Source organism: Saccopteryx leptura, chromosome 5 (genome assembly GCF_036850995.1).
Source record: "Saccopteryx leptura isolate mSacLep1 chromosome 5, mSacLep1_pri_phased_curated, whole genome shotgun sequence".
NCBI classification, from domain to species: Eukaryota; Metazoa; Chordata; class Mammalia; order Chiroptera; family Emballonuridae; genus Saccopteryx; species Saccopteryx leptura.
In genome coordinates, this window is record NC_089507.1 from 159,540,740 (window position 1) to 159,554,729 (window position 13,990).

General features: G+C 51.8%; 1 protein-coding gene across 3 annotated transcripts in view; it reads left to right on the forward strand.

The window, feature by feature from the left end:
• Positions 1-13,990, forward strand: part of KLHL29 (kelch like family member 29) — a 300,305-nt gene that overhangs the window by 244,781 nt on the left and 41,534 nt on the right. For all 3 annotated transcript variants that reach the window (XM_066386309.1, XM_066386310.1, XM_066386308.1), the window contains one exon: positions 85-597. In XM_066386309.1, coding sequence (XP_066242406.1) covers positions 85-597 — 513 coding nt within the window. The remainder of the gene's footprint in view (positions 1-84; positions 598-13,990) is intronic.

A 13,990-nucleotide genomic window follows, 5' to 3' on the forward strand; every position in this document is an offset into this window, starting at 1 on the left:
TACCCAGCCAAAGGCCTGGGGCAGTCGGTGTTTGTTGAGTGAATGTATAACCAGCAGATGACATCTCTTCCATCTCCGTTGCAGGCACAGGGCCATGGGTGACCACGGTGGCCGCCGGGAGCCAGCCCACCCTGATCGCACACTCCTATGGAGTGGCCCAGCCTCCCACCTTCAGCCCTGCTGTGAACGTCCAGGCCCCGGTCATCGGGGTGACCCCCTCACTGCCTCCACACGTGGGGCCCCAGCTCCCGCTGATGCCAGGCCACTACTCGCTCCCACAGCCACCCTCTCAGCCACTGAGCAGCGTGGTGGTCAACATGCCTGCCCAGGCCCTGTATGCCAGCCCACAGCCCCTGGCCGTTTCCACACTGCCTGGCGTGGGACAGGTGGCCCGCCCGGGGCCCACCGCGGTAGGCAACGGTCATATGGCAGGGCCCCTGCTGCCTCCACCACCGCCAGCCCAGACGTCTGCCACTGTCCCCAGCAGTGCCCTAGCCACCAATGGGCCCCCCACGACTGACTCAGCCCACGGGCTGCAGATGCTGCGGACCATTGGTGTGGGGAAGTATGAGTTCACCGACCCCGGGCACCCCAAAGGTAAGTCCTGCTACCACATGCTCCGTGTGTGCCTGCGTCTGTGCCGTCCCCTGTGGTCACGATGACACAGCATGGACAAGAGTGTGGCTCCTGGTGCTCTGTGCTCTCCAGCAGTGCCCTGCTGGCCTCTCCCACCCGGGGGGCCACAGGAGGGCCTTGGCCCCGCCTCAGGCTGAGGAAGCAGAGGAGGAGGAGGATGTGGCCAGGAAAGCAGGCAATGTGAGCAAGACAAGAGGAAGGAAGGGGAGAGTCTGCAAAGTCCAGGGGCTTTTCGCCTCCAGCTCAAGCCCTGGGCCTTACCCCTGAACCCAAGGCCAGGCTAAGTGCAGAACAAGCAGGAATCATCTGTTCCTCTAGCCCCACGGGACAGTCCCTTTGGGCCTTCTCCATCTTCCACGCATGAGGACAGTGGGAATATCAACTGTCTGTGTCCCTCCCCAGAAAAGTGCCCTCCGCTGACCGTCAGACGAAAGTACCTCTTGGGGTTTTCACTGAGGCCCTGGAGACACTCCCAGACCATCTTGAGCCAATTGGGTTTTTTGTTTCAAGGACCCAAGGGTGGTTCCGTGAGGCTCTGGGAAAGAGCACGGGAGCGCCCTCCTCCTGCTGAGAGCAGAGGGCTGCAGCCAGGCCGGGGCCCGGTGCAGTAGGAGGGTGCAGGGGCAGGTGGTCTGTCTGCTGGGAAATCCAGGCCGTCTTCGGAAGGAAGGTAGATGGACCTAGAAAGTGTGGACCTCTGGGCATGATTCTCAGCCTCCTTACTTAGAACCTCTTGAGACTGCATCTCAGGGGGTTAACTTAACCACTTAGCAAACCATTGACTGCCACGAGCCATTCTCTTTCCCACCTGAGCTCATGAGTCTCTTAATTCCATCCTTCCAGGTGATTCCCAGGCCTTGTCAAGCATCCCAGCAACAAAGCTGTGTCTGGATTTTCCCTGGGTTTAATTCCCAATCTGATGGCGCCCTGACTGCCTTTGTTTGGGAAATCAGCACTAGTTTTAAATGATAAAATTATAGAAAATTACATCTAAATTCTGGTAAACTCTTGCTTTGTTTAAGATCTTTTTTTTTTAATTGAGAAAATTGATTTTTTATTTGAATTGTTTTGGTTAAGCTCTCTCTCCCTTTACAAAAGCAAAAAACTTACTCCCAGTCTATGCGCTGCCAACTCTGACACAATGGCCTGGGTGTCCCAGCTGCGCCTAAGGCCTTGCCAAAGCCCAAGGCGCTGGGTGGGAGGGAGCCCTTTTTGCACTACATGGAGGAGGGCAAACCCCCTACCCCGATGGGTTTCTGGGGCTGTTGAACGGTCCTGCCGACATGCCAAGTTTCAGACATGCATCTAGGAAAAGGACTTGTTCTGTGCAAAAAGGTAACTGGCCCAGACAGGACTGGAGTCCCTCATTTGAGATTTAGCAGAGAACAGGGGTCCTCCCCAAAGCTGCCAGGCGGCAGGCACATGCCGTCACCATTGGGCACCTGAGTCCATAAGATCAGGAAGATACGGTGGTAAAAACGGGCTCCTGCTGTCCCCTGGGCACACAGGGCCAGCAGGTCATAGCAGAGCCACACCTGTAACGTCTTTGTGAGGCCAGAATACCTGAACTGTCCTCTGTGGTGGGTCCAAGCCCATGCACTGGAGCAGAGAAGAAGAAGGGGCCTCGATGGGCTTTCCTCGTCCAGCCCCGAAGGGTAGATTCAGTGCTCCATGACACCAGGGGTGCAGCGCGCCCTCAAAGTGTCCGTGGACCCCTCCCGGTGAGCCGGTGAGAACCCCAGCTGCAGCCAGTGACCGCCCTCATGCGGACCTCCGTGCTTGGCCAGAGGGCTAGCTGGTCCCTGAGAAATCATACCCAGCTTGCTTCTCTGTGTACCGCCCCCGTTGACTGACTTCGCTCCCTGTATTCATAGTGAGGAAAGACCACGCAACATGCTCATTCAGATGTCTGGGTGGGTTTGTTGGGTTTTTTGATATGTGTGGTTTTTTTTAAGTAATTTCTCCTTTCATTTCTAATCCTAAAAAGGCTTTATTGCTAAAGCTATAATTTGTCTGTCAGATCTGATGTCAAACAATGGCATATTTTTTAAAATAAGAAACCCGAGTTTTGAAAGCCAAATCTTTGAAATGTACCATGTGAGCATCATATTCCTGACAAGACCGTGTGGGTTTGGATTTGGGTCACTTTTAATTTTGCCACTCGGGATTTCACATCTCCGGAGCCCAATTGATTTCACAGTCCTAAATGACAGACAGCTAGCTCCAAACGGGGACCAAGAGGCCCTTCCTGCCTGACGGCGCCAACACTGGTCTGAACTCTCCTTTAAAAAATAAAGAACTTTCCTTGCCTCCTGTTCACTGTGTGAAACCTTGCCTAGCATTATAATCAGATCCACCATAGCATGCCTTGAGATCTAGCTCATTAAAGTCCGGCGATTTTCCCTACTGTTGTTTGACGTGACAACCGGGCCTCTCACCGGCTGAGTAATTATGGAGAAATCCCGTCCATGAAGAGTGGGTCTAGCCAGCCAGAGGGATGGACCACCGATATCTTTAGACTTCATTAGTGCCCTGATTTAAAATTTCACATTTTGTTTCTTGTAATTATCTTCCAATCAACTGAGCTAAAATTTTGGTGGGGGCTATTTATGTTAGTCTGCCTTCCCTAAAAAGGGTGTTGGGACTTTTAATTTAAAACTTAACCAGTTGAAAAATAAAGGTGGTGTGGAACTGCTTTTTGATTTGCAATAGGTCAAGAGAATGTCTCTCATCTGTGACTGGAGAAGGCAGCTTGCATGCAGTTCCCTTTAATGAGTGTTATTTAAATGCATTGAGCACATATAGATTTTTTAAAGAAACTTCCAAGATAAATCTCTTTCATTAAGAACCATTTGAGGGTAGGAGATATATGTGGGATTTCTTTCTTAATTTTTTTAAGATTATATTGTTGAAAGCTAATTAAAATAGATTTCGTGTGTGCAAAGTGATAAGGGAAGAAAAAAGAATTAGTTCTATTTGTATCCCGTTACAAAATACCTGAGCCATTTGTCTTGTTGTTGGACTGGAACCCCTGAGCTTACCCATGGGCAGAGCGGGTGGCCAGCCTCAGGCCTTGAAACGCTCAAGTCTAATGTCACTGCAGTGGTACCATGTGAGCCCAGCTGAGTGGGTCACAGCTGAGGTACGAGCTATTGATGTCGTTCTTTCTACCCGCTTTCTCTCAACAAGGAGTACTGGTAGCTAAGAGAGCTAAGAGGGTAGCCAGAGACCTTGTGATGCCCCAGCCCCCGGGCCCAGTAGTGAGCTGCAGAAAAGCTATGACATTTTCACCTGCATGGCCCGGGAGAGAGGAATCAGACCGTTCCTGCTCCCACTTGCTTCTGGACCAAAAAGCAAGTCCAAGTTGACCTGAAGTGGGGAGGTCTGTTCCGACTTTAGATTGTGTAGACCCAGAGTGAGGGGCCGTGAGGATTCCCAGGGTCAGCAAACACGCAGTGGGGTGTGCATGGCCCCTTCGTGTGGTTCCACATCTCCTCGCTTCCCATCCTGGCCCCTGGCCTGCCGCCCCACAGAGCTCTGTCTGTCCTCACGCCACCTTTTCTGCTTGGCAAATACAGGATCTGCAAAGGGTACTTTGGGCTCCGCGAACAGCTGTGTGACTAGGGCAAGTCTCCTAACCTCTCTGAGCCTCCTTTCCCCCATCTACCCTCATCAAGTATAGAGAAGGACTTAATGAGACCATACACATGAAGGTACATAGTATTGTATCCACTTAACACCGAAAACAGTTGTTTCGTCAACAGTAGCCCCAGGTCTGGAGAGTTCAGCAAAGAAAAGAAGCAGGTGAAGGGGTGGAAAGCCAGGGCCCCTCCCCAGAGCAGAAGGGATGGAAGGAGCCCAAGCTTGTTCACAGGGCTGGCAGTCCCTGATTGAGCCGCTTCATGGGCCCTCATGCCCCCTTCCCTAAATGGAGTGGGGTACAGCAGCTTCCTGGTAGGGGGATTTGGGACTATTGTCCCCAGCCATGAAGCCAGCACAGACCTCGTGTCTCTCTCCCTTGCCCTCGGACATGCCAGGGCTCCCTGCTCCCTCTGCAACCTCATCAACCTCTGGGAGCAGCGGGAGTGCGCGATAAAGCCTTCTGCCTGCTCGTGGAGAGCCGCGAGGCCGGAGTGTCCAGCCTGGCTTGTCTCCCCACACAACTGCTCTTCCTGTCTCTGTCTCTGAAATGACATCACGACTCCATCCAGGAGTTCAAAGTCACAGCTCGTGGTTGTCCTTGACCAGCCCTCTCTCCGTCGGGCACTGAGTCTGGAAACTCCTTGGACTCTGCTTCCTGTGGGTCAGTCCTCTCCTCGCCACTGTCCTGTATTGGTGACCTCCGGGCCACAGTGCAGCCAGGGCAGGCTTTACAGAATGCAGGCCTGGTCCTGTCACTCCTGGCCGAACACATCCACTGCCCCTCACCTCTGAGGACAGTGCCAGCCCCAGACAAGGTGCGTCAGCATCTGAGCCCTGCCCATCTTCCCCTCCTCTTGTCCTTCTGCTCACAGGCTGCCAGCGGCCTCTCCACATGCTGGGTTCTCTCCCATCCAGCTGTGCTTGGGGCCATGGCAGAGCACCTGTTCCTGGGTCATCCTCCCAACTAGGCTGCAAGCCCTGGGGTAGGGACCCACAAGTACTCTTTCTGATTCCCATGCCATCCCCAGCTCCCCAGCCAAGGTCTGGCTCTAAGGGACACTCAAGAAGCATGAGATGGATGAAGGCACAAAGCCCTGGGCGAGCATGACCACCACGGTCCTGTGACTTCTGCCCAGATGCCTCCTCCCTTTGTGTGGGGAAAGCAGGTTGGTATTCCAGGGCCCCGAGCATGTAACAAAGTGCCTGTGTAGGACTTCATTCTGCAGCCCATCACCCACCCATGTGTTTCCCACACTTCTGGGAACAAAAGTACGTCTACTCCTATACCCAAGCACCTCCACCAAAGTACTAGGCCCAAAATGTGGGATCTGAAACTCTGTCTCAGTTTCTTCATCTATAAAAGGGGGGTGATAATAATAGAACCTGCTTCTTCCAGTTGTTGTGATGATTAAAAGAGTGATTTTACATAAAGCCCAGGAAGGGTGCCTAGTACATAGTCATTGCTATACAAGTGTCTGCTGTTATTATTTTCATCACCGGTACCAGGGTCATCTTTCTGTATGCATGGTCTTTTAGGAGCTCAAATGTGACTCAACCAAAGGTCAGTTTGCCTTCCAGAGTCTCGGGAGATTGCATAAACATCATTCACATCGTGATGTTCACAACACCTAGTTCCCAAGGGTCCACTCTGAACAGAAGAAACTTGCCTTCCTTCTACCTCTGTAACATTTGATCTCCACCATCACTAGAACAACCGAAAGGACCCAGGCCTGTTACTGGACTCTTTCCTCTAATTCCAGGAACTATTTGTCTTGGGAGGGCTCCTCCTAACTCCCCTCAGGGTTCTCAGCATCCTGTAACATTCAGCTTGAGATCAGGGTGCCAAGGACACCGCAGGGGCCACAGCGGTAGATGGAGGGATAACCCACTAGGGCCGCAGGTGGAGAGGGTTGGGAAGGAGCAGGTGTCTGGCAGGTGTCTGTCCTGGGAAGGTGGCCAGGAGCCCCGGTTCTGCACCACATTGCTTGGGTAGAATTCAAATCCCGCTACCTGCTAACCCAGTGAGCTTGTGCTAGAACGGTGGTGTCCTTAACCTCAGTTTCCTTATCTGTAACATGGAGACATGGCAGTGCTGTCCTCATCGACATGCACTGAGGATTTAATAATGTATGTAAAGTCACAGTGCCTGGCACATAGTAAGTAAGCTCGCAATAATGTTAGCTGTTGGTATTACTGCCACTGCAGTAATTTCTAAAGAATCCTAGAGAAGAAATACTGTTTTTAAAGCAAGGCTGTCCAATAATCCCCCAGATCTGACTGACACAACCCTCGACACAGGTCTGAAACCAAACCCAGAGTCCCGCTGTGACCCTGTCCAGCACCCACCCCAACACGCTCCCCCTTCCCGAGGAGATGTGCTGAGCCTCTGGGATCTGCAGCCCGTCTGCACGAGGTCTCTCCTCCTCCCCTGGACAGCACTGCCCCAGCCCTGCCTCTGAGAGCCTCCTCCCCTCCACGCTCTGGCCTCCAGGGCTTTGTTAATCATTAATTGGAGGGTTGTCTGGACTTAACGGTTTTGTTAGCAGATCATTTGACAATGAGTGAACCAGGCAAGCAGAGAGATGCAGCCGAGACAGCCAGATGACCCAGAGACCATGAACTCCTCAGAGCAGGGGATGACCGCCACCCACACCCTAGCCTGGGTATACCTGTCTCCAGGCCCCACTGCTCAGCGAAACAGAGGCAGAGCGAGCACCCCGGACCTTCTCGCTGAGCTGAGTACATGGAGCTGAGAGTAGCATACAGGCCTTCAGCCCCAAATCTCTGCTGAGCATCTTCAAGGTCAGAAATCCTGCTCTGGCCCTAACTGTCCCACAGGAGCGGTGGCCATGCGGACATCAGCAGGAATTACCACTAGATTCTATTTCATGAACACTCAGGGGGCACATGGGGCTTTGAGTCATGTCACCTCGCACCATGCTATATCACCAAGCTTTTATTGAGCAACTAATGTGTGTAGTATTAGGCACCTACTGTGTGCAGACCCTACACCTGGTTTCTCCCAGGCAAAAGCTACAAGACAGTGTGCTGGCTGCATCCCCGGATAGGTCTCAGTTCCTGCTGACATAGGCCCTGTGGTGATGCCCACAGTGTTCCAGACACTGTGCCAGGCCCTGGGAAGGATAGAGGTCTCCCTGGAAGAGCCTGTTCTCTACTTGGTGATTCCAGGGGTGCCAGCAATAGGAGCTATAAGGGGCTGGAGAAAAGAGGTCAGTGTGGACTACATCTTTAAAAGCAGTCAGAGTGATGGAGGGAAGGCACACAGAAGGCAGATAGTTCTACAAATGCCCAATCCTAAGGAAGAATACTTGGGATAAGTGCCAGGGGCGCAGAATAATGATTTCTCAATAGATTCATCTGTCATAGAGTTGCACACACACACGCCTCTACTCTCATAGCTCACAGGGCCTGTCCTGTTTCAAGACAGGTTCTGCGACTGATTCACACTTACGTACCCAGGAATTCCACTGTCTGAATCCTTGGCACATGAGTCCATTCCTGGGCTTCCTTCCGGTTACCCTGCTGCTGTGTGTGTGTGTGTGTGTGTGTGTGTGTGTGTGTGTGTGTGTGACAGAGACAAACAGAGAGAGGGACAGATAGGGACAGACAGGAAGGGAGAGAGATGAGAAGCATCTATTCTTCATTGCAGCACCCTAGTTGTTCATTGATTGCTTTCTCATATGTGCCTTGACCAGGGAGCTACAGCAGAGCGAGTGGCCCCTTGCTCAAACCAGATGAACCCGCACTCAAGCTGGCAACCTTGGGGCCTTGAATCTGGATCCTCCGCGTCCCAGTCTGATGCTCTATCCACTGCACCACCACCTAGTCAGGCCCTGCTGCCTTCTTCCCAGCCAGGAATGGTCATTAGGGGCCCATGCTCCTTATCAGTCTCCAAGTCCACTCTGATCCTGCCAGGTGAAGACCCGTTTTGTCTTCAGGGGCTTTGATGTAGTGAAGAATGGGGGAGGGGAGAGGGGATTAATTTGGCTGGGAAATCACAAATTTACATGGTTCAGGAATTCTTTGTAAACCTTTCTCCCCGCTATTGTGACAGAGGTCAATAGCGAGTTTCCTGATACCTTATTGCTCTCTTTGCTAGGAAAGGCCTGCCCTGTCAGGCTGACCCCTAGAGTGTTCCCATTTTTGAGTCCGGAAATGAGTTTGGGGAGAGATTTTTTTAATTTATTAAACTGTAATTGACATACAATAGCATATTCATTTCAGGTGTACAGCATAGTGATCTGACATTTATATGCCTTACGGAGTGACCACTGCACTGAGTCTAGTAGCTGTCACTGCGCAAAGTTATTACAGCATTATTGACTGTATTCCCTAGGCTGTGCACGCCATCCCCGTGGTTTCCTTGTTTTATAGCTGGAAGTCTCTGCCTCTTACTTCCCTTCACCTTTTCACCCAGTCCCCTCCCCCTCCTGCTCTGTTTCTAAGAGTGCGTTTTTAGTGTGGTTTCTTTGCTCATTTGTTTTGGGGTTATTTTCAATTGGAAATGAATTTTGAGAGGAGGAGAGCTGGGCAGAGGTGTGGCATCCCAGCTGCCTGCCTGCGCCGTGGAGGGGGAGGTCACGGTGCCCCAATCCGTGAAGCAAACCTGGAGAGAGCGTGGAGCCACGCGGCCTTCACAAGAAACGGTTTGGTGGAAATTACATTCCATTCAGGAGCGTACTTGCTCATCTGGAAATAGGAGAGGTGAAAATAATACCAGCCTAGTAGGTTAGGAACACAAAACATTGTGTAAATTGCCCGAAGGGAAAAAAATGGCCAAAAGGTTGTTATCTATTGAAATAGCTGTCATTCCCTGTTTCCTTAGAGTAATTCTCTTTTCCTTTAAAAAAAATATATCTTAGAGGGACGTGCAGGGTGTTTCAGGGCATCTCCAAGGAGGTGCTCTCCTCAGCTTCCCATGTCCCGGAACCACTGTCCATGGCCAAGCACAGAGCGCGAAGTGTGCCCTCGCCGCCTTTCCTCCCTCCTCCAAGCGGCCACTCCGCGTTGTCCTTGCTCACTGTTTCAGACCCGGGTCTGTGCACATCCCAGGCAGATACGTTATTTGTTTTTCACCATCTTCTGTGGGGCCAGTGCCATGGGCTATGTGTTAGTGTGCCCAGGCTGCCATTACAAAACACTACAGACTGGGGAGTGGGGGGGGGGGGGGGGCTTAAACAACAGAAATTCAATTTCTTACAGTTCTGGAAGCTGGGGGTCCACGGTCAGGGTGCCATCAGGGTTGGTATCGGGTGTGGCCTCTCTCCTTGGCTTGCAGATGGTCGTTTTCTCTGCGTGTCCCCTCCTGGCCTCCTGATGTCTCTTCCTCTTACTAGAACAACAGTCATAGTGGGTTAGAATCCCACCCTTATGGCCTCATTTAACTTTAATAACTTCTTAAAGGCTCTATCGCTAGATGCCTTAGGGGTTAAGGCTTCAACATAGGAATATGAAGGGGACACAATTCAGTCCAGAACCAGCTGCATGTCAATCTAGTTGACAAATGAAAAGGGTAGCCCCTTTCATCGTACCACAGCACAGGTACGATGTAGTCACAACCAATGTGTGCCTTGGCTGAGGATATTTTCGGTAGTGATAGTTATTTGGATCTTTCCATAAATGTACTATTGTCATTCTTAGCACAGTTCACCTATAAGCTGCTTGCTCCATTCCTTGTTAACTGAGCACTGACTATATTTTCCATTATTAGAATCACCCACAGATGGGGATAACTTTTCACTGCCATAGACCCTTCATGTCAGGAGGAACCCCAGAAACCCTCTAGTGGAACCAGGAGTCTGCCCTGCACCACTGGGGATGAAGCAGGTGCCATGGATTGCTAGGTAGTTCATCCTACTTGGTGGTCAAGAGCTGTCGTCCTGTGCCTCACATGGTCCTGCCCTCTGGGGCCATCCGCAGCAGCACAGGTCCCTGTTCTGCATGATAGCCCTTCAGATTTGCGATGGTAGCAGGATTTCCTTTTCTACAGATAAAATAGCTCCAGTGAGCTCAGATGCTCCTCTGTTACCTTGCTGGGGTCCTCCCTGGTCCTGCTTCAGCTTGTCAAAGTGCCTCTTAAAAGGACACAAATACCAGGTGACAGGTCATGTGACAGGGAGAGGAGACTGTTACCTCCTTGGTCCTGAGGATCACACTGCAGATAGTCTAACTTTTCTATGATGATCGTGACTTATTTGTATAAAACACACAATCACACACACACATACAAGCACACACATACTCCGACTTCCGAATTAAGAAAAAAAATCTCACAAAAGTCCTACTGTCCACGACACTGGTTTCTCTGGGGGCTCCTTCCCCGCTTTCTCGTCAGGATTGTTGATACCCCTTTTCTTAGAGTCCCTTTACTTCTGTGCCTTTTTGCCCCATAGGGTTGGCCATGGCAACAAGTTATCCTTTCCACTGCAGTTTTTAAATTACTTTCTTTTGAGTCTCTGAGTTCGGCCTAGCGCAGCCCAGCTGACCCCAGCCCACCCCAGCCATGCTCTCCTAAGCAGCTCCTCACCTCCCGCTCTGTTAGTGAGAATTAACTTTCCAAGCAACAATCAGTCCCTCCCTCTCCTTCTCTATACTTTCACCCTGTCCCCAACACCTCCACCCAATTCTCCCTTCAGCCCCTCTCCCCCCCCAACCACCAAATGTAAGAGTCAGATATTACCTTAAGGGTCATATAGAAACCCCACTTCATTTTATAAGTGGGGAAACTGAGGTTCAGAGGTGTCACCAAGATAGCCCATTACCTCAAGACACTGTCTCTAGAAAACCGTCTGAGAAACTACGCCCACTCCCTAGGTGCCCTCTAATTACTTCATGTGCTACTAAGAGTTCCTCATCCCAGAAGCCTTCTCTGAAAACCACACAGAGACAGGCCCAGCATCCTTGGGCCCCACTGGCCCACCGCCATGCCTCCCCAGGCCTGCCATGGGGCGCTGAGACCCAAGAACACCATCCCCAGGGGCATGTGCCCGCCAGCTGCTCCACAGAGGAAAGTGCAGACAAGACACGCACACGCCGAGCGGGGGCCCGAGTCATGCACGGTTCCACGTGGGCACAGTCAGTGCTGGCCCTGTGTATGTAGTTTCGCCGGGAGGACACACTGCCCAGAAAGGAGAGGGAGAGGCGACAAGGACAAACTCCAGCTCAGGCTACGGGACCTCCCCTCATTTCTCCCCTGGCTGGGGCTTCTCTTCACATCACCCTCTGTGTACCCTCCTGAGCAGAGTCCTGCTGCCCGGGTTTCTATGAATATTGGGGGGCTGTTGTTTTGTTTTGGTTTCTTAGTGGTTTTCAGAAACTGTGCTTATATTCTGGTTATTTCAGTAAGTTGAGGTCCATTTAAAGAACCGCGCTCCTTCCTGGACACGTGAACACCTTTAGTGTTGTTATATGGACAGCCATGCTTGTCCATTAGTGTCCAGAGTGTCTTTAAGAGCCAAACAGTGGCCCAGTTAGCAGGTCCAGGATGCCTCCTCTTCATGTGAACCATAAACAGGACATGCGGCTGAAGACCTCGGAAGCCCCTGAGTTGAGGATCCACCCTGTGGTGATTCTGAAGGCTCCTGATTGATCTGGCCATTTGAACAGGCAGGTTTCAGAAATCCTGTTTGATCCAAAAATAATTCCTATAGTTTCAGTCTCCTCTTTATGGAGACGTTCATTACCTTCCTAGAGTAAATGATTGCTTTATGAGGCAGTTTTTTTGGTGAGGCAGTGACTCCAAGATTCCTGATTTAATGTTATTCATCACAGAGAACAGAGTAGACATGTGCCCCCCCCCCGGGGTCTTTGCAGTAATGACACCAGCCAGCACCAGAAGGCTAGCCCTGCTGGGTGGTCTCAGGCTACAGGTCAGGGACCACCATTCCGGGGAAGCTGGTGAGCAATGCTAGTTGATGCAGCCACATGTTCTGGAAGGGAACGGAGTGGGCGTTTTATATTCAGTATGGATTCACTCTGTACTTATGTAATCCTTGCAGCTGCCCCATGAGGCAGATCCACAGACAGAAAACCAAGGCTTAGGGAAGATGCTTTCCCAGGTACAAGCAGGAGAGCCAAAGAGACAGCATCCAGCCTGCCCGCCTCCGCTGCTCACACCCTTTCAACCCACATCATCAGCAGGCTCGGTCATCAGCAGGCTCGGTCATCAGCAGGCTCGGTCTGGGCTAACGATGGCCAAGTCCCATCATGGCCGCCCAGTGTCTTCCAGAGCCATGTGCCTGATATTTCTCTCTATAAATTGGTGATTCTGGGGTTCTTTCCTCATCTCCAAAAGGTTGTGGGATGAATGGGCACGTGGGTGGACTTAATTCTCAATTGGGCACTTTGAGGAAGCTGCAGACAGGGCACTGGTCGCAGCAGAAGCGGGTTTGGGAGCCGGGCAGCCTCGGAGGGTCTGTCTTGCTGCTGAGCTCCCCCACCTTACATAAAGCATCGCCAATGCAATCAAGTTAATGGAGCCAGTCGTCTTGCGAAGGAACCAATTCGGTGCAAAGATAATACATCTTTGAAGTTAATGAGGCCTATTAATTGAACTTATGCCCTTTTAAATGAATGAAAGTCTTGAAAGGTACCAATCAGCAGCACTTTCATTTAGAATTAGTTATTGATTTCTCCCATCTATGTCACCAGTGGATGAGGAGCCACCAGGGCAGAGCTCTGGGAACTAGCTTTCCACTAACATCTCACACAGCCTTCAGCTCAATGGATGTCGTGTCTGGCCAGCCATTCTCATCCTTGGCAAAGGCCAAGACCAGCCCAGGACAGCCATGGGCTGGGGTAACCCTGTGCTAAACAGCTCAAGGGAGAAAGTGATCAACTTGAAACATGGATCTCTTGAAGAGAACCCATCCAGGCTCACAACCTTTAGACCCGACCTCAGGACTAGCTGGGAGAGGTGACCAGGAACACAGCTAGACTGCCAGCCCTTCAAAATTGGCCACTGCACCAATGGGCCTAGTGCTGGGTGGTCCCTGGGCTGGGGCAAGGTGGGCAGACACGGTTTCCAGGAAGTGCAGACCCGGAACTGGCCGAGCAGAAGCATGACGTCTGGCTGCAGACTGAGCAGGGAGTGTCACACTATGGTCCGGGGAGCTCCTGAACACTCACGATGCTCTGCCCAATTCCAGTCTCCTCCCCAGTGAGCACCGCTCACAGTTGCTGAGGAGCACAAAGTGGTACTTGTTGTGCCTACAGTACATCTGCTGAAGGCAAAACTTGTGTTTATAGCTCTTCACTTCAAAAGACTGGCCGTGTTATAAAAAGAAAGGGACCATCTGTCCCTCTTCTGGACCCCAGCGCCTCTTGGAAAAGGTTTGTGTGCAAGAAGGCAGTGAGAAGTCAGCTCTGACTCTGGGAAATATTTTGAGGCTGGAAGAGAGAGGTGCCCGCGGAGGGAAGTCGAGGGGGAGGGGGCGGTGAGAACTGGCTCTGTGGAGGCCGTGATGGTGACGCCGGCGGAAGGACACATGCTACGACAGCCCACAGTGCTGCCCAGATGTTCCCGCCGAGCAGAGGACCTCCTGGCAGATAGAGGGGTGTGAGGGCAGGTGAAGGGCCAGGAGGCACTGGGGTCTCCAGGAAAAGGCGTGGACGGTGCCAATGCCAGTTTGCACATATCTGTCGAGCAAAGTCAAACATCACCCGTTTGCATTCCTCCACTGGGCTTGTCCGG